This window comes from Drosophila mojavensis, unplaced genomic scaffold (assembly GCF_018153725.1).
Source record: "Drosophila mojavensis isolate 15081-1352.22 unplaced genomic scaffold, ASM1815372v1 contig_136, whole genome shotgun sequence".
Classification (NCBI taxonomy): domain Eukaryota; kingdom Metazoa; phylum Arthropoda; class Insecta; order Diptera; family Drosophilidae; genus Drosophila; species Drosophila mojavensis.
This window is the reverse complement of record NW_025318667.1, coordinates 30,539,102-30,563,011: the sequence shown is the minus strand read 5'-3', so window position 1 is coordinate 30,563,011 and position 23,910 is coordinate 30,539,102. Positions and strand designations below refer to the sequence as shown.

General features: G+C 37.2%; 1 protein-coding gene, 2 long non-coding RNA genes and 1 other non-coding gene across 6 annotated transcripts; all 4 read left to right on the top strand.

The window, feature by feature from the left end:
• Positions 1-2,545: 2,545 nt before the first annotated feature.
• LOC6586237 lies at positions 2,546-3,757 on the top strand. Its single transcript, XM_002011823.4, has one exon. The coding sequence runs from the start codon at positions 2,981-2,983 to the stop codon at positions 3,554-3,556; it is 576 nt and encodes a 191-aa protein (XP_002011859.1). The 5' UTR covers positions 2,546-2,980; the 3' UTR covers positions 3,557-3,757.
• Positions 3,758-7,047: 3,290 nt separating this feature from the next.
• On the top strand, positions 7,048-21,469 carry LOC116804661. Of its 3 annotated transcripts, XR_006358054.1 has the most exons (4): positions 7,048-7,287; positions 7,573-7,645; positions 7,829-7,994; positions 21,196-21,469. It is a non-coding gene; the product is annotated as an uncharacterized LOC116804661 (long non-coding RNA). The 3 variants fall into 3 exon arrangements; XR_006358053.1 differs by having other exon boundaries at positions 7,573-7,994; XR_004364664.2 differs by having other exon boundaries at positions 7,048-7,645.
• On the top strand, positions 13,429-15,143 carry LOC116804660. The gene is made up of 2 exons (XR_004364663.2): positions 13,429-14,191; positions 14,248-15,143. It is a non-coding gene; the product is annotated as an uncharacterized LOC116804660 (long non-coding RNA).
• Positions 19,993-20,064, top strand: Trnaq-uug. The gene has a single exon. It is a non-coding gene; the product is annotated as a tRNA-Gln (tRNA).
• Positions 21,470-23,910: the final 2,441 nt, after the last annotated feature.

Below are 23,910 nucleotides of genomic sequence, written 5' to 3'. Positions count from 1 at the left end.
GCTAGAAGCTTCAAATGATCTATAGATGACCCTAACATAATTTGTACGCCTTTTTAGGGGCGTGGCATATCGAAAAATACCCTGTAGTTTTCACATTTAGTTCTTAGAACTGACCAAATATGAGGTGTCTACACCCAGTTGGGGCGTGGCAAATCGGGAGAAACTGCTTTTATATTGCTGATGGGATCTGAATGAGTATTCCGCAATCGGTAACGCCCGACTGCAACGTTCTTACTTGTTTTATCATATAAACGGTGCGATTTAAATTAATAATTAAGTCTGCGCTTATACTGGGCAGGTTCTTTTTGCGTTTTCCGTTTGCGATTGCGTTTGCGTTTGCGCATTGGCGAGGCCAGCATTTCGCCAGCTGTTCGTCTTCGTCGCCTCCATGTCGGTTGCAGGTGGATGCGGATTAAACCGCCACAAAGTGTAATAAATCAACGGAGACATTGTCCATTTGCCATTCACCGTTTGCCGTTTGCCGTTTGGCGGCAGGGAGTGTAGTGAGTGCAGCCAAATGCGAAGCCCTAACCCAGAGTGCCCAGAGTAGGAAACGTAGTTCGTGTCATCATTGATATGCCATATAAGATTCTGTCGGATTTCCATTAACTCATGCACAGGTGAAAAACAATGAGGAGAAAGAAAAGCCATACAAAAATAAATATGATTATACATAACAATGCATAATTTGAAGACTTAAGACTTGGCTATGCCAAAGAGGACGTTTAGATAGCGATCAGTGATCATGCTGAAGACCATGTGTCTAATCGGTCAGCCGGCCGATTGTGCTATCGCTTTTTGCTTGCTTTTTGATTCCCTTGGTTTATTTTGTTTGAGCATTGAAATAAGCATAAGAAGAGCCTATATGCTATATGTAAATGATAGATTGAGACAATTCGTTGGCTTAACCATAGGCCAAAAAGTAAAACATTCCTTACTCTTTTTCAAGATTTGTCGTTTTTCGCCTACCCAAAGCACTATGGGTAAAAATACCGATTTTTTGGCATTAACTGCAAATTTAACAGCTCGACTAGGAGATAACCTGAACCCTCCAAGCTGGCATTCTAATCATCCTGCACTTCTTTTAAGCACACATACATACAGATGCTTCCACGTATATGTACGTATAAGCACGCGCTCTGCTAACTGCGCAGTACGCAGCGACTGCGCTTGGACTGCGCTGCAGTGTGGTCAATATTATGAGAATTTTTTGTTGAATAATTTCTTTTGTAGACGGACAATATTTGTGAAAATTTCAGCGGGTTAAAATGGGTTAAATGTGTTGGTTAAAATGTGTGTACATATTAAAGCACAAGCGTCTAACATTTATAGGATGTCTTATCGAAAAAATAAGATAAATTCGTACTGCGCATGGTATGCAGGGCTACATATTACAGTAATATTGAAACAGCACACTAGGCGCACGCAGCTTCAGCTCCAGGACGTTATCATTTTTCGATATGCCACGCCCCCAAAGAGGCGTAACAATTAATATTGGGGCATCGATAGAGGAGGTTATCAGTAACTCAATTATCAAAATTTTCCGCTTCTAGCTTTTAAACTTCTGAGGTTCAGCTTTCAAGCTCTTCTACTAATATGATTTCTGGCATACCCGAAAATACATTTTCCGATTTGTCATGCCCCTAGTGGACGGATCGGGATAATTTTAGCACATTATAAATTGAGGGTATACACGATAATGTTCAATATACTTTCAAATTTGCACAACTTAATGCATTCAGCCATCATATGAAAGCAACAACAAAAATACCTCATACAAATCTACACACTAGAAATGGGCGTTCCAAAATTTCGAAAGCTTACGCATTACGCGTAATTAATCTACAACATAAATAAGTAAATAGTCTTCATCACTAAAAGTAAATAGTCCCGTTTCTAGTAGATTCCATTTGGATGTTATTGTCACGATCTGAAAGTTTTATTAAGCAATTTAATTCCAATGGTAAGTCTACACAGAATCGAAGAAATTTTTGAACATAAGGTCTCAAATAGAGCTTTCTAACTTGTTTAATTCATACTGACTTAAAATTTTGAATGAACAATTACTTTATTCAATTTAATTTATTTATTGATTTTATTACATTTTTTCCTGTCCCTTGGAACACCAGCCAGTGGGGTCCAATCGACAACGATTGGCATTCATTCAGTGGCACTCAAGTCTGGGCAAGTTCTATTAATTATAGCCCATAAAATGTCACCCTGGATTAGCCTGTCAAGCTGAATGAGTCGAACCACACCCTTTTATCAATTGTCTGACTTACCAAAGTTAAAGACAAACATCACCTATGGAAAACAGCTTGGGCCTTTGTAATTTCCTAAGCTCCTATTAAGCTATAGCTTAGGGAAGAGCTACAAATGCCTGATGCAAATATGACAATAGTGACAATAGTGGAAGGCTTGGCGCGGTATCTGCCAGTCGGATACTCTCGGCCACAGCGTCCAATGGGACATTGCTCTTGTCGCAATATATAAATTGACATTGATGGTTGAGTGTCTAGGGGGTAATGAGATTATCAAGGGAGGAAACGAGAGAGAGAGAGGGAGAGAGAGAGACAGCTTTGAGATAGCTGTCATAACAGTCAAACATGTGGCTGAAACATTTTCAATAACACAAAATTTGCCGTGTTCGTTCACTGAACTGTCCAAATAAAAAAATCAACTGCGTAGGAGACGGAAGCGACGATCAGTTGGAAAAAAACAATTGCAAAAAAGATAGGAAAAGGACAAACCACACGGGGACAGTTCAGACTGCAATGAACCAATTGACGCGCCAAGAACAACAATAGCAACAACAAGATTATCAACAACAACATTATCAACAATAGCAATATCAATTGATCTTGCATAAGTCGGGAAGTCGAACAGCGCTAGCCAGGATCAGGATCAGAGTGAAAATCTGAATCTGAATCGAAATCGAAATCGGTAACAACAGATACGAACGAAAACTACCCAGACGAAGATGCTGTTCATGGACGCGCTGTTCAACAGCTTGCTGGTGGTCAGCTCCGGCTATGCAATGTACACGCTGCATCCATTGCAGACGCCCTATGGTTACGCGGCGGCGGCGTTGAGTCTGGTCCATGGGCTGCTGGGCGTGGTGCGGGCGGCGAACAATGATGACGATGAGTGCAATCGATTACGTCAGATAACTTCTGGTATTATGGAGCTGGTGCCGCTGCCATTGGCCAACATTGAGCTCTACTTGAAGTCCTCGAGCCCGCACTTGGCCATGGCGCACGGCTGCTTCTTGGTGCCGCTCACCTTCGATGTGGTGGCCAAGTGGCGCGACGTCGAGGACAATTCAACGATGACACTTAAGGATCTGACCCTGCTCGGCAATGTGGTCTCGCTGCTATTCCTGGGCGTCAATCAGTCCAGTAATATCTATGGGGGGATGGCGGCCATCGCCTTCGGAGCGCGCTACGGATCCGTCATGTTCGACTATTACTGGGAGGGCCTCGGAGTCCAATTCAACTTACTGGCCAACTCCGCCTTCATTATGCTAATGGCCATGACGCTGACGGCCAAGTCCTAAACAACTTACCCAACCTAACCACCAACTGATGAGCAGCATCATTTGATCTTTTGTTTCGCCCGGCTCAAGGCTAACGCGTGCGGTTCATTGGCTCAACAACGGCTCAAGCGACGGCAGCGACGGCGGCGGCTCAATAAACTTGCAATTAATGTTGGCAAATTAAAATGCACAAAAATAAACATTAATTGTTTTGTCAAAAAATTAAGTGTTTTCTTCCCTTCCTTCTTTCAGCCCTCGCACCCGCTCTTTCTCAGGGCGGCGGCTACAGAGACAGCCGGCAACAATTCAAGGCAAATTTATAGCAAATGATGAGCCATTGAGCAGGAATAGCCAATGCCGAAGCGAACCGGTTCTGAACCAGTTCCGAGCCAGACAAACTGACAAAGTTGGCTTGATCGACGCGTTATCAAGAACATACATATATGGAATTAGCGTCAACTAATGCGAGGCTTCCTATTGCGGAAAAATGTAATGATTATCCTAGTCGGCGATTGCCGATTGTTCTAGAATTAATGCTGCACAGCTTCTGGTAATATTTTCTTATGAGTTGAGTCATATCAATGGTTTTACCTAATGAATTTTAATGCATATATGATATATGTATGTATGTATGTATATTGTATACGTTAATATATAAAATATTTGTGTATTTGCTGATCAAATCTTAGCAATATCGGCTTTTTTAATAAAGAGTTTTGGATCGGGCTCTCGTTTTATGAGCATCAATTAGCCACCTTAAGCGCAGGCACGCACACGCACACGCACATGGACTCACTCACGCACGCACACACACATGCGCAGTTTGCCGAAACGCGCTTTTCGTTGTCTGCTTTTGGGCGCCGCTGGAGCCGAAAAGCGAACGCCGAGTTGTGAATGGCAAAGGGAACTAACAGGAACTCGTTGTACTAATGAAACGGCGCCATAAAAAGCGACAACAAATGAGCAGAAAGGCGCAGCGAGCAGGACGGGGCAGAGCAGGGCAGGGGCTGGAGCGGACGGCAATAATTTATGCATTTTAATTAATTGGCAGTTGAGTGTGTGTGGATTTTAGGAACGCTTTTATGATGTGCTCAGAGCCTTTCAATGCTTCGACTTCAGCTTCGGTGTTGGTGTCGGCTTCGGCTTCGGCATCGCGACGCGTCGGTAATGGTTTCGTATCCTCAACTCCAGTCCCAATCATAGTTGCAGCCAACCAAGTAATCATGCCGGGTGCGTCTTTGCATATGCATATATGTACATGTGTGTATCCATATGTATGAATGCACACACATATGTATATATATACATATGTATGTACACATGTAGCATGTCGATTGCGGCGCTAGCACACAAACATATCCATTTTGCTGGTGAGAAAGACCAACGATGCGTCTGCGACTGCGCTGCGACAACGTTAACGGCAGAGGAAATATCGCATCGGCAAAGATAACAAAAAATTAAAGCTAGCGAAAGAGAACCGCAAAAGCATTTCAAAAATGCTTAACAAAGAAGGTAAAAAGAACAAAAAAGGAAAAGAGCGAGAAAGGAAGAAGTCACCATATTCATATATATTGTATATGTATAGATGTGTATGTATGTGTGTGTATTTACACAAATTCAACGCAAACGAAAACAAAATAAAAAACGAACAGAAGACAACAACTAAAAGCGAACGCGCGCAAACTGCAAGCCAATGCGCCGCCGCAGACGCTACTCGCGTATGTATGTGTGCGTGCCTTTCCAAGTTCAAAAACCGGCAATGTACACTTGCAAACTCACACACATACATACGTCCATATGAATGCATGTACATTTGGGTAAACATACTGTGAGTCAATCGCAGTTTGCCGTTGCCCCGGCAGAGGCTGAGTCTTACTCGCAGTGGCACTCGGTTAAAAACGCCGGCCGGCATAGTCGTTTGTTTTTTTTTTTTTTTTTTTTTTTGAGAAGACCAACAACAAAAAAATAATAAAATGAAAAGCAACAAGTAAGAAAGCTCAGGCCAGACTGCTCGACTACGAGATCCCCTGGACCCTTTGAGCAACTCATATTTCAATAATTATTCGCTTATTTTCTGCTTATAAAAGAAACTCACACACACAATAGGAAATATAATTTTATAGCCGATAAGGTTTTTAATCGATAAAAATAACGTGATAAGCTATCGATTTTTGGAGATAAACTGAATATCCGCGCTATATATGTATGTACATATAGGGACATTGAAAAACAAATTTTAAATCCTTAGGCCTTAAGTCTTTTGAGATCCTTCTACCAGTTACATATATTTCAACAAACCATTATACCCGGATTTCCCATTTTCAATGGGTTCACGGTATAAAAAGCGAAAATAAACGAGCAGCAGCCACAAGCAAAAAACAAGTAAGAAAGCTCTAGTCGAGACTGCTCGACTACGAGATCCCCTGAACCCTTGGAGCAATAGATATTTCAATACTTTTTCGCGACTTTCAGCTTACACAAGAAACACGCACACACACACACACGCACGTACGCAAACACAGGCATACATACACACACACGCATACAGACACACATACACACACACACGCATACATACACACATACACAAACACATACACACACACATACACAAACACATACACACACAAGCAACCATGCATAAACACGCATGGGCTGCAGTGTGCGCTTACTATGAGAACTTAATTGTTTAATAACTTTTTTTATGGACGTACGATCTTCATGAAACTTTTAGATTATAATTATAACATGAATATGCATGTACTTGCCAAAGCACAAGTCTCTAGTATTTGAAATACGCTTTTTACAAAAGTGAGGGTGAGGGGGTGAATTTAGAGGTGGGGGGTAAATTTTAACAAAAACCGAAATTGTATAAATTGCATATAAGCATACATTAAAAATTTGGAGACTCTAGCAATAAAGGTGTAGAAGATATAATTTTATAACTGGGTTTCGATAAGGGTTTTTATCGATAAAAAAATATCGAGATGAGTTATCGATTTTTAATGATAAACTTTGAAGTCTCTAGCTCTTATATCTTCTGAAATCGACGCGTTCATACATACGGACAGACGGACAGACGGACAGACGGACAGACAGACGGACAGGGCCAAATCAACTCAGCTCGTCACCCTGATCAAGAATATATATACTTTGTGGGGTCTGCCACGCCTCCTTCTCCCTGTTACATACATTTCAACAAAACCATTATACCCTGATTTCCCATTGAAAATGGGTTCAGGGTATAATAAGAGCAACAATGAATAGTAGAAGGCGAGACAGAGAAACGGACGGACGGCGATGACGCGTCACATACAGTGCTGCCAATTTTGGAAAGGCCAGAAAAGCTCAATAGTGATTGGAAGGCAATTTCGAAGATTTATTTTAAATATGCATGTAGTATACATAAATGTGTATCCGTAAATTCATTGTAGTTTATATGTTCGATTCAATTTAATATTTTAATTTGATTAGATAAGTTTAACTAGATAATTTTGTAATTTTGCATAAATCCTGATCTGACGGGAAAAAAGCTGAAATGGCATCAGTGGTGACATATGCATGCAAAATGGACCCGCGGTTGACGGTAACGTCAGACGCTTGACGAACACTGCAAAGCGCACTCGCACGAATACGGCTAATGAATGCGAAGTGGAACATACAATAAGGAATGAGGCTAATTTTATGAAGGCGACGATTAAGTACCCTATGCTGTGAAATTCAACAACTAAGAGTTATTTAGATGCATACAAGTATGTAATACCTACATTAAGTCGCTTGTATATTGTAGGTATAGTATACATATGTATGACTGCGTTACTGTTATGTATACATATGTATGTTTGCATGTGCACAGATAATATATGGCTCGCAGAAGTAATGCAAAATTCAAAGTGCTGGTTCAACTAAAGAGTGCACGAAAGCAAACGCTTACAGTCGCACATTGGGCCAGCGAGCCGATTTTTCGACGAAAATTCAAGTTTTAGAGCTTCTTTGGTACATATGATAGAGTCGATACAAATAAAAATATATCTAAGTTTCAGACCGATCTGACCACGCCTTCCCTAGCCGCCCACATGAGATTGGTTTCCTCTTATTGATACGTGTACGGTAATTAATAATGATCGAACTTATTAAATTCAACAAATGTTTTTAATTAATTTTTTAATAATAATAATTAATAAGTAAAAAATAACAATGCATTCAAAATGACTATAAGCATTTTACATTTAAAAATGTTCCTAAAAATAATCTTCTTCTGTTCAATTTTTCTGCCGAAACTGCGGTGGCAAGGAGAGATGTGTTGTGAGCTGAATTGGATAACAGTTCTCTCTTCTGACAAGGACCGGTGTTAACATATTTAATGGGTGGTCGTCCAACTGGTCTTGATGTTGACGGCTTCGGATTTGAAGACAACAATGAACTTACTGTCATAGCTATATTGGACAAAAGCCATTTGGTATGTATTGTCTAAAATCTTTTTTTTCTTTTGCATGTAATGGTGAAAGCTTCTCACTTTGGTGTTGATTTCATCCTTTTTCTCCGTGCTTAAGTCGAATTCTTTCCATTCACCATAAATCCAACTCGAAACAGCAGATGCGCGAACATTTTTTTGTATGTAGTTCTCAAGCAGTTGCTCATTGGCGAATTCAATCACAACTACAATATAAGGGATATATACACATCGGGGCAAAATGGTGCAAACATTTTGTTTACATTAGTTTATATACACTTTGCACTATAATGTCACATAATTACTTTTTGGCACAACTTGGCACAAAGTGTGTTATAATCCACAATAGACGGATTAGCAGGTTAGCTTTTTTCTAATTTTGGACAGCTCAAATAAATGCCCAAAAAAAAAAAACACATTAATACGTTATTAATTTTTTTTTAATACAAATATTCTACATACCCTGGACTTTCTTTTCCAAAATTTTAGTGAAAATAGCTAAAACCACGATAATTTTTCACGCTAGCAATTAGCCAGAATGTCATGAATGCATCAAAGCAATTAAAATCTTTTGATTCATTTTAGTCAAAGTATATCTTATTCATGTTTTTTAATTAAAATAGGTTGACTTTCTTTAAAATATTTGAATTTTCGTCGAAAAATCCGCGCGCTAGCCCAATGTGCAATCCAAGAACGCCGACGCAGCTACATAGGCAATGTTAAGTATACATACATACATACCTATGCATATATCCATTGACACATACTACTTTTGCTTCTGTGGATGTATGTATGTATGTATATTCATTTGTGTGCATACGCATACATATGTGCGTGTTGTGCTTCCCTGCGCGCCATTCAGAAAGCTTTGCGTTTTGCGCCCGTGCTGCGTTTTGTTGCGGTTTGTTGTTGTACGTGATTTGTTTACGAATCTTAACAAAATTCTTATGTACACAAATGCCTTAAATTACCGCGAAAGGCGTTATTCGTTTACATATTTTGTAGACATAAATACTGAAAATGAAATCACAGTTCTTGCTGTTATTGCATGCCTCCAAAATCAATAATGGCGCATCGACTGTGCATGACGATCACTGCAGCCACAGAAAGCTGTCAATAACACGTTTTCGATTTTGTCCATATTATAAATACAAGATGTACGCATATGTATGTACATATGTATGTGTGTATGTATACTAACAGTGAAATTTCATTAACACGAACTAAAATCTTACAATCTGACATTCATCAACATACTTTTAATTTTAACATTTACTTAAAAAACATGTAGAATATCTGCACATACATACATACATACATATGTATGTATGTAATTGTACGAAATTACATATTGCTCAAAAAATTGTATTAAACAACTATCTATGCATTCAATGTTAACTGTTGTAGTCAAGTTCAAGCTAGGCAACTTCAACTGTATCGCCTATGTACATACATACATTCATATGTATGAATGAATGTACATACAATATATGTATGTATGTATGTGCATACATGCATAAAACTGTTTGATTGGCGGACTGAGTCACAACTACAGTTGTACACATGCATATAGATATGTATGTATATATGTATGTATGTATATACATATGTGTATGTATGTGTAGTTCCATTTGGTGAGGGAGCCTATACTATGAGTGGAGAACAGTGCACTGTAGCCTAAGCGCAGTCTCTGCTAACTGCGCAGTTAACGGAGTACTTGCTTACTTGTGCGTATGGTTGCATGCTTATTTACATATATGTATATGTGTGTATGTATTTTTGTATGTATACATACATATGTATAAAAGAAGTGCAAAATGATTGAAATATCAGTTCTTCGCACGGTTCAGGGTATTTCCTAGTCGAGCAGTCTCGACTAGAGCACTCTTACTTGGTTTATTTTGCAAACAATTAATAAATATGGATTTTATAGATACAGCAATGCTGATTGAATTTCTACTGTTCGATAAAAAAAAAGTAAGAACGTTGCAGTCGAGCGTTACAGCTTAAACGCTGGCACTACAAATGCCGATTGCCACGCCCCTACTGGCCGTAGACACCTCATTTTTGGCCAGTTTTGAGAACGACCTAATGGTAACGTAACTGTAAAGTTTGAATGCCGAATGATATGCCACGCCCCTAAAAAGGCGTAACAATTATTTTTATGTCATCGATAGAAAAACTTACCAGTAATTCAACTATCCAAATTTGAACCTTCTAGCTTTTAAATTGTAGGAGGTATAACTTTTTCTGTTTGACACGCCCCCTGTGGGCACACATACATATATCCCGAGTAATACATAAATACCAAATTTCAGGTCTCTAGCATCAATAGTGCCTAAAATATAACAGAAATTGAGAAATCACAGCCCCTAGAGGGCGGATTTTAATAGCGCCAATAAATTGCGTTCATACGAACAGACGGACGGACGGACAGACAGCAAAAAACCAATATACTCCTTTCACTTTCCTGAATGAATGATTCCAAGTAAGAAAGGTCTAGTAGTGACTGCTCGACTACGACATCCCCGGAAGTCTTTGAACAACTGATATTTCACTAATTGAAATACGCCTTTTACAAATTAAGAGGTGACGGGTTATGTATAAGGGTGGGAGGTGAGTTATAAAAAATCTAAATTCTGTAAAGTACAAATGAATCTACATTTAAAATTTGGCAACTCTAGTTCCAAAGATGTAGCAGATATAAATGTATTGCCAATTATACCCTGAACCCATCAAAAAAGGGAAATCAGGGTATAATGATTTTGTTGAAATGTATGTAACAGGCAGAAGGAGGCGTGGCAGACCCCACAAAGTATATATATTCTTGATCAGTGAGAGGAGCTGAGTCGATTTGGTCCTGTCCGTCTGTCTGTCCATCAGTCCGTCTCCAAAAAACGATAGCTACTCCTGATATTTTGTTATCGATTAAAAACGTATCGAAAACTAGTTATTGAATTGTATCTCCTACACCTTTAAAGCTATAGTCTCCAAACTTTAAATGTTGACTTACTACTGTATATGTATGTATTTTATTTAATTTCGTTTTTTGGTGTAATTCAACCCCCACCCCTATATACACTCCCTCATCCACATATTTGTAAATTTCAAATACTAGAGACTTGTGCTTTGCATGCATGCATTTCAATGTTTTAATCACGACTTACAATTTTCATAGAATAGTCCATCGCCAAGAAAATTTATTAAACAATTCATTTCTCATAGTAAGCCCACACTGCAGTCCATGCGTGTTTATGCGAGGCGAATAAATATCAATCCTTAGAAGGGTTCAGGGGATTTCATAGTCGAGCAGTCTCGACTATAGCTCTCTTACTTGTTTTCAATAATGTTTTTAATCGATAAAGTATCGGATTTTTAAATGCTGCTGCTAGACGACGCGAACGTTTCGTATGAAAGGGAGTGTAGCGAAGTATGCAGAATATTTGTTGGGTTAGGCTAGCCTTTAATTAGTTGATTTTGGACGTACCGGGCATATATACATATACATACATATGTATGTAGGTATATCATGTATATATTTATACGTATAATAAATAAATACATATGTCTACATTTGTATATTTGTCATCCTGATCAAGAAGCTATATAGTTTTCGGGCTTCTCTCACGACTCCATCTGCCGGTTACATACAAGAAATCATATATGTACATACATGTGCACACATACTCATATGCTTACGCCCTGAATCAGCAATCTCAATTAATTCAGAGAATAATAAATTGAAAGCTATAAGAATTAGCAATGTTAGTAATTTCTGTGATAAATTTTTTGGCATTTTATTATGGGCTCTCTTTGGCTATTAATTTGAATCATTGAAACTAATTTTAATATATTATATATAAAAGAAATATTTAATATATAAGACAACAATTTAATTTTTAGCTAAATGTTGAAAGCCCTGACTTTATACATACATACATACATGTGTATGTATATATGTTTACCCTGTAAGTCAAATATATTCAATGCCCATTCCTCAGATTCTCGTTGTCAAAGTCCTAATGATAATAGATAATAACATTGTGTGACAACCAGGCTGAGTATCTAACGTTATGCTAATTATCATTAAAGACATATATACATATAGGTTTGTATGTGTATACATGTGTGTATGTGTAGTAAGTGTTGCCAAAATACATGCATACATATGTATGTATAATGTATATACAGCACTTGCATTCATCACTCACCAGGCGCAGCGTATGGTTGGACTGGGGGCTGCTAGGTGAGGGGTGCCAGTTGTCAAGAAGTGGGGTCAATGTGCCCGACATCGGTCTCAGCCCCAGCCCCAGCCCTATCCAAGCCAGGCTGCAATTCCAATTAGCATAAGCTATAAGTCCAGTCAGGCAATAAGAACTTGTTAATTGTGGCTGAGGCGATTTGGCCAAACATTTCCGCGGCTAGGGAGTCATTATGAGTGGCATGTTAACGAGCAGATGCTCACATGCTATTTAGAAATATGCATACACATATAACACCATACACACATACATATTAATGTATGTTTATATGTATATGCTCAATATATGTACTGCATGGTCGCAGATATTTTTTATGGCTGGAATGCAATGTGTTGGCAAACAAGGAAGTCGAATTTTTTGAAGCAAGCCGAAACAAACTGGAACTGCGATATAGAAAATGTTTGTTGTTGGAACGATTGAGGCGAAACCAAATACTGAACGCTATACCCTACACATGAAACATTAAGCACGAAACACGAAACATGAAACTATAAAGGAAACTGCTAAATTAGTGCGAACCATTTGCATTGATTAGTTTAATTCATATTTGAATGTTTATTTGATTTGCCGCATGTAGAATTAGCATACCAGACATCGAGCTCGAGTTTGACTTAGACAACCAGATCGAAGATGGTAGCATTATTTCGGCCCGATCACCTGTGCCCTATGCTGCGCGCGATTCACCTGCGGCCGGTCACCTGTTTGTATCTCTGCGCCCACTGCCGCTCCGGTGGCACCTGCTCGGTGCTCTATTCATTAAACGATCCACTAAGCATATGCATGAAAGTCGCACGGGCCAACGACGGCGCCATTAGCCGGTCAGAGACAGTTAGAAAACAAGTTTGGAAGCTGGGCTCTTGATATCATCAGTTGAGATGATGCCATATTCAAGCAGTTGCCGGCTACGAAATGACAATAAATATTACGGATTTTTTTCTCGTTTTTCGGCAACCCATAAAATGTTCTCTCGCCCATCTATGTATGTGCTAAATGAGTCTACGAGTAAAATATCACAATCCACAAAAATATAAATAAATAAATAAACAAAAACCAACAAAAAGAATACATAGAATAAAATGATAATAATAATCGTTATGGGCATACGAAGCAAAATTTAAATTGAAAAAAAAAAAAAAAAACGAATTAATTAAATTAGTTAAATGGCCATGAGTGTCACATTAAAATTTTTGTTTTACTTTTGCTCAAACTAGTTTCGGATCTGAAATATTCATATAGATATATGATATTACGCAGATTCCACGAGACGAGCCTCTGGAAACGAACAAGAAGAGATATAGCAAAAAATTGTTAAATCTATAGCAAATATTTATGTATATATGTGTCTAGTATCGTTTATAACATATTACAGTTTTACAATCTGAAGTGATCGACTAGAATATACCCTCTATGAATTATTTCCATGCGGAAACTGACAGTATATATGTATATATACATAAACTGTTGTTTATAACTCAATCAATTGGTTAGCTATCGAAGAGCATTATTTGAGTATACAATCATAACATCCTCTTTTAGTCTCGCCAATTTTCTAATTAAGAAGCTATTACACACAATTTCCACTCCTTTTGGAGACATATAAATAGAAATAAAAATCCCCGATCAAGTTGCCTGTCATAATCTTACAAATATTTTGTCAGATATCAGGCACGTGTGAGCAGTTCTGCAATAGTTGATAAATAATTAATTAATAATGAAGCAGAAATAGCAACAGAAAAAAAACTTCTCACTATAACTACAGTAGTTCCTATTGTTAAAGAGTATATTTTCGGTATCTATATGGACGTATTAGTATTTCTGTTTCGTCACATTTGAACTCATTTGAGAGACGTTCCAACTTAACGACATGAGAACGCCCCACGGACTGGGCAGGGGCTTGGCAAAAGCATTGAAAAGCATTTTCAATATTTTCCGTTGTCAACCGTAAGTAGGTGAGATGATGATCAAACGAACTGACAATACGAGCTAAGCATCTCTAGATATATATAGAGATATACACTTATACAAACTTTGTCCTAGTCGCGTAATTGTTGGCTCGGTACAGCTCCGTCAAAGTTTCGGAGAGACCAATTAAGATAAGCATAATGCTGAAATTCAAAACCAAAAAAGCCTTAACAGTCGAGCCAAAACAATGAATGTGCTGAGACTTACCTGAAAATGCCAAAGGACAAAAACAAAACAAAACAAAAAATAAAGAAAAAAAAAACATGCCAAAGAATATTTTGCATCAAATGGAAGAGCTTTTCATACATTCAATAAAATATATTAAGAAAAAACCCCCTATAGTTATACCTAAAAAATCAAATAAAGAAAAAGAAAAAGACAAAACCCAAGAAAAAGTGGTTGAACTCTATTAGGAGCCAAAAAGCTTTGTCCCTGAACCAAGCAGCAACTGCTCTGCCAGCTATTCATTTGTGCGTCTTTCTACCTGGCTGCCAAATCCAATCAGAACAACATACCCAACTTAGATGTCGTCCTTGCCATCCTTGCCTTCTTATCAAAGTACAGTAGAGTAGCAACAACTCAAGATATTTGTTTCGCAACTCAGTGAATTAATTTTGTTGAGTGTTTATGGAGATGAATGGAAGGCACATATCAAAGTATCTAATATATAAGACGATTCCTACACGATGTCATAAGATATATCTAGGCTCTCATACTGAATCCATTGAAGATGCGTGATTAAATGATTTTATGTTACAGACAAAAAAAGGGAGTGGCCCATTCCGCAGTCCGTCCATATGTCTATCAATTGTTATACTATGTATTACATTGCTCGGTTGAAATGAATACATCCCATTAAAAATATAATCAGCCATTAGCTAGACTTCAGAGCCAAAGATTATAAATAAAAGCGTTTTTGTGTAAATACAAATGTTTGATATTTTATCTCTAAGCTTTGTGGGAACTTATGAAATGAATTCTCTGTAAAGCTTCAGCTGCATTGCAAATTAGTCCTGTACGACAAAGTTTTTAAAACTAACTAATTGAATTATTAATAATGGAGTAGCTAAGTAACTGTAATTTTTTCAAGGGGGTGTTTGATCTAAATAGCGGAGTGTGAATTTCTTTAAACCCTATGTCTTTAGCAGTCAATAAATGTATATATATCAATCATATCCGGCTATATTCATTCCGCAATTTATTTTGAAGCAAAACTTAGCTCGATGGAATGGTAGAATTGGCTAAGCAGCAAGCGTTTCGCTTGCAGACACTTTTCCTAATTATATAGATTACGAATAATATTGAAGTACACGTGAAACGTGATTTCAAGAAATGTGATTCAAGAAAACCCCCTTCAGTTCTTGAACGTTTTTTAGGCACTTGAGTCTTATCGCTACGATTTGTTAGTCAGTCGAACGGTCGACCGTTTGGACGGTCGCTGAGGTCGGTAAATAAGCCAATCTGAAATAGACGCCTAAGAAAATATTTATGGTAATAGCCACAAATAAAATTCAATCAAATATTAAATAGTTAACGTTATCTGTGCCTTGGCATCGGGGCCTCGATGTCGGTTCAAATTAAACGAATATTTGATATGGAGGTGTAGAGTTCTCCATTCGATGGTATTACAATTTGTTCACGAAAACAGTGCATTACATTTCCAATAGATAATAACTACAGTATAGTCATATTTAGAGTTCCTTCTAATTCATTTAATATAATATTATTTACTTTCTATATTTAATTAAAGCTATCTCAATCTGATGAGAACGAGTATTTTCAATTCTTGCTTAGTTGAGGTTGAGATTATCGATGTCCAAATGAATTTTTCAATACATGTATATATAAAAATATTTTTTTTTTAATATCGTAGATTTTTCTATTAACAATAGAAAAAAACTTAAAATATTCTATGGAATAGAAATAAGTCTAATAGATGGAAAGTGCAACAAAAATCTAAGTTCATAAAAAGGGAAGTCTTGGAATACTATATTAACTTTCATATAAATACATCCCACATCCCGTTTCTATGGTAAATAGATCGATGAAGATGTTCCGGTATACTTCCATACGTAGTACATATATGTACATACCAAATATATATATTACTATATCTGGGTATATACAGGTATCCTTCGTATAACGCGGTCTTATACAACCCGATTTCGATATAACGCGATTTAGAAAAATTAGGGTTCAGTACAACGCGAAATTTAGGCTTATATAACGCGAAGGGGAAAATTCATAATTATAACGTGCAAAGATCTTTGAAGACAGTGAAACAGATTAATTACCATATGAAGTTTGAAGAATAAAAATAAAGTTTTTAATAAACCTTTAATTTGTTTTAGTTTGTTTATAATTTTTTTAATGTGCACATAATTATTTAAATTTTGTTTTTTGAATTTTGATTATTCATATCTTGTAATGAGTTGAAATATATGTGCATCTGTTATTTTGTATGTATTTTATTGAAAAACAAACCTATTGGAACCTAACCCCCAAATTTATATGAAAAGTATGTTTTATATAACGCGGATTTACATAACGCGCAATTCTTCTGGAACGTAACTATCGCGTTATACGAGGGATACCTGTACTATACTTATCCAGAATTATGACAGAATGCCCCTTAAAAACTGAGCTCTTAAAACTGTCATGACACATTTTGGAACATACTTATATACTTGATGGATCAAACGAAAAGAAACTATTTAACAATATCACATCAAATCATACGTAGTTGAAATACTTTGAAAATATATTTATTCATTATATTTTTCCTATATTGGAAAAAATAGCTAATTATAATCCTCAACTATTGTTAAGAGAAAGAGAGAGAAGAGACTGTATTGTCCCATAGAAGTCTCATTGACTGAAGTTCGTTCACAGCCTGACGAGGGTCAATTATGCGCTTCAATTAAATTGTATTCAACACACACTCACACTCATACACACACACACCCAAATAAAGAATTAAATATGGATTGGGCCACCGAATGTGCGACGTAAAATCATAATAAACAATGAAAAGCACAACATGGATCAGACCGAAGGGCTAATTGAATGGGCCAAAAACACAAGGGTGGAAAATTGCTATAGCTACATAAATACATATAATATACACAGATGCTTAAGGTAAAATACCTAACATACAAGTTTAAGTGGCATTTGTAATCTCAAGGAACTTAAGTAGATGAATTGAATTGAAGAATACGATGTTTGTATACTCCCTTAAACTGATTTTAAATTCACAATTGTATTTTTATTGATGAGGAAAACTAAGTAATGTTTGTAACACCATAGTGTTGCCATAGAATTTTTTGCCATAACACAAGGGTTGCTAGCGATCCTACTCAAAGGATCTACTGAGAATTACAAGTCTACTGCTTAATTGAAATTAGCGTCGTCATAACCCAACTCTGATTGACACACACGAGCACAGATCGAGAGCAAGAGAGAGTAAGAGAGACAGAGAGAGTAGCTAAGAATAAAGCACATTCTCGTTGAAGCGGCAGAATCAAAGACCCCCGTTTGATAGATGATAGCCCTGAAATCCAGTTGAAGTGTGAGCATATATCAAAGGCTAGACTCTATTAAAAAGCAACCAAATAAATTGAGTCGAAGCCAAGCTCGCATGCAAATGGCTTTTGGTGTAGGGCCCTCACGTGCCCGGTGGCCAATTTGGTGCTGAGCATTAACCGAAAATTCTGACACGTAACACTCGAAACATAAAAATTGACAAATCAAATGCCATGCACACACAGACACACGCTTCAACACGCACATGTACGCACAGGTGTGGATCAGTTGGGATCATTGCTAGCCTCCTGATGGCCAAGAAGAGACACACTCCAATAGTTCGTACGCTTTATGGGTTTTGCGAGTTTCTGAATTGGTTTCATTTCGCAAGAACTCTTCACTGGCCGCACTTGACACTACGTTCTGTTGCCTCCACCAGTTCTTCCTCTTTTGATGGGCTTTGGTCTTGGCAATCAGCATATTGTCAACACGTTCGGGCCATGCCGCGGCACAACCATTGTAATAAAAAATTCCCAAGAATGTTTAACCAGACTTCTGCGCGGCCCATACTAAAGACCAAACATTAGCATTTCAACCCACCGATTGCGTCATGGCGACAGTGTATGTGTGCGTGTGCCTGGGTGTGTGTGTGAACTACTCGTATGTGCGCTGTGAGCAGTCGCAGTCGCAACGCAGTTGCCGCAAGAAAAGTTAAGGAAAACAAGTAAGAAAACTCTAGTCGAGGGTGCTCGACTAGATACTACCCTGAAGCAAACTAATAAAAATGCACATTTAGTATGAAATACAAAACTCATTTAATAAAATATAAAAATATTTTGAACCCGAGAGATTCGAACCCGAGACTTATCGATCAAGCGTCACGCCGCTACTCATTACGCCACCCCACTTTAGGAAGCTGCGCCTGCAAAACTGAAATAGATTCACTGCTGCAGCGCCACCTAGCAGAACTAAATCAAACTAAGAATGTTCTAGAAGAAGTTTGAATGTATGTGTGCACTCGTATACGAAGACTGTTGTAGCTGCTGCACGTGCGTTTGTTAATTGGCCTAACATTTTATTATCTTTTAACGTCGATTGACTTAACGGAACTTATTGAAACTTTCAGCATATGATCTACATATTCTATTGAATATTTGACAAATTAAGAAAATGAAAAATCATTCAAAATTAGTTATACTGGCATCTGACTTGAACTTGAATATTTTTATTCGATAAAAACATAACGGGATGATTTATCCAATTTTAAAAGCAAAAATCGATATCCGGACACGGACATTTTACAAAAAAAAATTGAGGTCTCTAGCTCTTGTATATTCTGAAATCGACGCATTCAAGCATACGGACAGACAGACAGACGGACAGGGCCAAATCAACTCAGCTCGTCGCCCTGATCAAGAATATATATACTTTGTGGGGTCTGCCACGCCTCCTTCAGCCTGTTGCATACATTTCAACAAAACCATTATACCCTGATTTCCCATTGAAAATGTGTTCAGGGTATAAAATGAACTAATGGATTTGCCACGATAAAGCAAGAAGAGTTGCCTCTTTGGGGCCAGGTCATTAGCAGTCAATGCCTAGACGTGACGATCACCGACTCGACACCTTTAACCGGCCCCCTAGGCCAGCACCTGTAGACAGCAGGTTGCCCATCCGCACGGATCATCCGCTTAAAGTCAACCGGTTCAGTTGCCCACTGACATTTCAATCAGACTGCATGATGAGTAGATAATGAATGATGGAGTGCATAGACATATGAATTACATAGTAAAGTGTAAAATCTTCATTGAATGAGTACATAATTAATCCATTTATTTGTAAAGCTTTGTCTTCCTTTTTAAAGTAGATACATATATAAGTTGGTCCAGCTAATCACAAAAACGTGTGTAATATACAGACATACTTTTATATATTTACATTATAGTATATACATTTCATTTGGGCCTCCTTATCTGATTGAGTCAGAAATCGAATGATAATTCGGGTGGCTTTGCCTTTTGCCGCTCTCTGTCACTGCGTTCATCCCTTGCTCTGCGTCTGCCTCTGCCGCTGTCACTGTCACTACCTATGCTTCTGCCACTCTGTCAATGTTTTGCAATGCGCCCTGAAACGTCTCTGCCGCTGCCGCTGTCGTCGTTAACTGAGACCACCAACGGGATTCTATTTATAGCTGAGCGCTGATGCCTTTGTTACGTCGTTTCGTCTTTTTGTGAGTTCTGGACGATTGGTACTCGACTGGTTCTATGGTGTAATGGTTAGCACTCTGGACTTTGAATCCAGCGATCCGAGTTCAAATCTCGGTAGAACCTTCAGCGTGTTTTTTTTATACGTCATTCATCGAATCAATTTTTAAAATTTTTATTCATGCAAGGATTGCTTTAACATACTTATTTCTTAATTATTTGTGTATTTTTTATAGGGCTGTTGAAAATATATCAAAATATCAATATATCGAAATTTTTGTATGCAAAATATATATTTATATCGTTTTTGTATTTTTTTGTTGTCTAAATATCGAGTATTTTTTGCAATATTTTTGACATATTTGAGTGATAAGTGAGCCAATCGAAGAGTAAAAAAATTGAATATGGTGAAAACGAATTTTTCGGATTTTTTGAATGGAACAGCCGAATATAATTTGCGCTTTAAAATAAAAAGTAATAAAAACAGGTAGCTAACACATCAGCGGGCAGCGGGAATTCTGGATAAAAAAAAAATAATAATAATAATTTGCTTTTTCCGCTTTTTTCTTTACTGATAAATTTATCATAATTTGATATCGAACTGCTTGTTTCTATGTAAATAAAAAGTAAAAATTCTCTAACAGAGCTTATAAAGCAATTAAAAAGAATGTATGCAACTCATTTGTAGTACAAAAATGTATGTGTAAAATATGTTTTAATTAATAGGTTGCCGGCAAATTTTCAAATAGTGTAAAATGTTGGTTCGTTTTCTTGCATTTGTATATATTTTCCGAGTAAACGAAAATAGTATCGTTCCAATTCTAGAGTTATTCAATTCAAAGAACATTGAAAGTATTGAAGTCCAATATAAGAATATTCACCCAATTCAGTGGTGAAATTCTTAAGACTCTACACAGTTTAGTTTGAGAGGTGTGCTTATAAGTATTCGGGAGGAAATAAAAAATGTAGGGACTTGGCCACTTTTGCAATGGCATTACTTTCCTTGCCATGGTCGAACGCGCAAGTGGTAAGAAGTTTTAGTCAGGTCAATACTGTAAAAACATAAAAACGCAATAAAATTAATATTGATATACTCAATTTTAAGCGTCAGGTAAAACGTATATAGTGTAATACTTTACAGATACGGCTTGCCACGGTTGAAGAAATGCTGCCATGACTTCTAGTTACTAAAAATATATTTAAATATCAATCAAATTAAAGCAACATTTTTTTCAAACTTTTTTCATAAAATTTCAGCTTTTTTTTAAAGTAACTTCCAACTAAAAACAGCTTTTTTTGCCCAACAAAAGTTAGCAACAGCTGATCTACTGACCTGGCACACAACAACAATAGACGAAGGCTTAAAAGGCTTCACCCTTTGGACCACAGATTTCCACAAAAACTTGTAAATTTTTTAAATATGTGTAAATAATGTAAATACTGACTTCTAGCTTAAGGTTTAATGATGACTGCGCTATAGAGTTTAAGACAAGAAGCCGCAATAAAAAATTATTTAAAAAAAAAAAAAAAATATATATATGTATTTGAAATACGTCTTCTACAAATATTTGGGTAGATATAGGGGTGGGGCTAAATTTTGACAAAAACCGAAATTGTATAAAATGCATATAAGTAAAGATGTAGGAAATAGAATTTTATAACTGATATTCGATATGGGTTTTTATCGATAAAAAAATAACAGGATGAGTTATCGATTTTTGGTGATAAACTCGATATCCGGGCTGTATATACGGACATTTAAAAAAATTGAGGTCTCTAACTCTTATATCCTCTGAAATCGACGCGTTCATACATACGGACAGACAGACGGACCGAACTAAATCGACTCAGCTCGTCGCCCTGATTAAGAATATATATACCTTGTGGGGTCTGCCACGCCTTCTTCTGCCTGCTACATACATTTTAACACAACCATTATACCCTGATTTCCCATTGAAAATGGGTTCAGGGTATAAAAAAAAAAACATTATGATAGTTTTGAGTACCGAATACTGGAGTAAAGCGGTCTTTATCATTTAAATAATATAAATGTATTGTGGGAATAAAAAATATTAATAAAATCATTGATATATCGATATTTTTAAAGTTGAATACCAAATATCATATTGACATTTTTTAAAAACTTAAAATATCGATACAATATTTAAAAAGTATTCGACAATTATTTACTTCCGCTGACAGGTATTACTGTTGCCCAATTGACAGAATGGGACACGTGGTAATGCACCAAATGAGATAACGTACCATGCTATTTAATAGCCTATACTTCATACTCCACTATCTGCTTAATCAAGTGAGAAAATCATTCGTTTATTTGCCAGTCCCCCAAGTACCCTATTACGCGCCCTATTGGCTGCCAAGCCCGATAATGACGAGTTTGATTTCTTTTTCCTCCTATCTGTTTCCATTTGTTCTGTTACGCATTTTTGTTTACCTTTTATTGGAGGGTGAACTATTTTACGTTTAGATATGTGAGTATATAAATGTATACATATGTATATGCAATGTATGCCGGAACCCATTAAAGTTCTCGTAATGGAACATTAAAGAAAGAACCGATTCTTTCAAATATATATATATATATATATATATATATATATATATCACCAAGACTGAAACACGAAAGACGGTTAAAAACATTTTCATAAATCAGTAATAAATTAGTATCTGTCACATCTTTAGAGCTAGTCTCCAAATTTAAATTGTAGATTCATATGTACTTTATAGAGCTTCGATTTTTGTCAACATTTACCTCCCACCCCTATATTCACCCCTCACACTTACTTTTGTAAAAGGCGTATTTCAAATACTAGAGACTTGTGCTTTGGCAAATGCGTACATATCCATGTTATAATCATAATGTGAAAGGCCTCAAGAAAAGTTATTAAACAATTTAATTCCCATAGTAAGCCACCACTGCAGCCAATGCGTGTTTATGAGTGCGTGTGTATGCCTGTGTTGAAGGGATCAGAGGATCTCGTAGTCGAGTAGTCTCGACAAGAGCTTTCTTCCATTTTTATACCCTGAACCCATTGAAAATGGGAAATCAGGCTATAATGGTTTTGTGAAAAAGTATGTAACGGGCAGAAGGATTCATCGCAGACCCCATAAAGTATATATATTCTTGATCAGCGCGACGAGCTGAGTCGATATAGCCCTGTCCGTCTGTCCGTCCGTCCGTCCGCATGAGTGCGTCGATCTCAGAAGTTACAAGAGCTAGAGAGCTGAAATTTGGCATGCATACTCGTGTGTACCATACGCAGTACGCAGTTTATAATATTTTTTCGATAAATCGTTCGGTAACTATTTTATCGAGAATAATCGAAAAATAGATTTTGTTTTTTTCAGCCTAAGTTGAACAATTTTAGACCTAGTGACTTCAGATTTACTGTATATATACACTTAATCGATACGAAGATTTTGTAGCTTACTGATTTTGGATACCACGCCCCCTTCGCCTACAATTTGTAAAAAATCCATTTCAAGTACTAGAGACTTGTGCTTTGGAATGTACACACATTTTTTACGTTTTAAAAGTTTTATTAAGATTGTATGTCTACAATATATTCAACAAATAAATTCTCATAATATTGCCCACACTGCAGCGCAGCCCAAGCGCAGTCGCTGCCAACTGCGCAATCAGCAGAGCGCGTGATTATCGTGCGTGTGTATGCATGTGTGCATAAAAGAAGTGCAGAATGAGTAGAATATCAACTTAGAGGGCTCAGGGTATCTCCTAGTCGAGCAGTCTTGACCAGAGCCTTCTCACTTGTTTTTTGGAGGAAAGTAAAAGTTGGCTGTTTGGTTAGTTCTGCAAATAGTCGAAACACCGGAAATATGAACACAATTTCTCAACCTGGCCAAAAGACTGACAGAGCATGGACGAACTTGTTGCTCAATTAGCAAAATGCCTACGAGCTGCTTCTGCTTGCTAATGGCAAGCTTCAATGG

What these genes read in the sequence shown, in the direction of transcription:
- LOC6586237 (XM_002011823.4), top strand. Translation starts at nt 2,981, where the DNA reads ATGCTGTTCATGGACGCGCTGTTCAACAGCTTGCTGGTGGTCAGCTCC.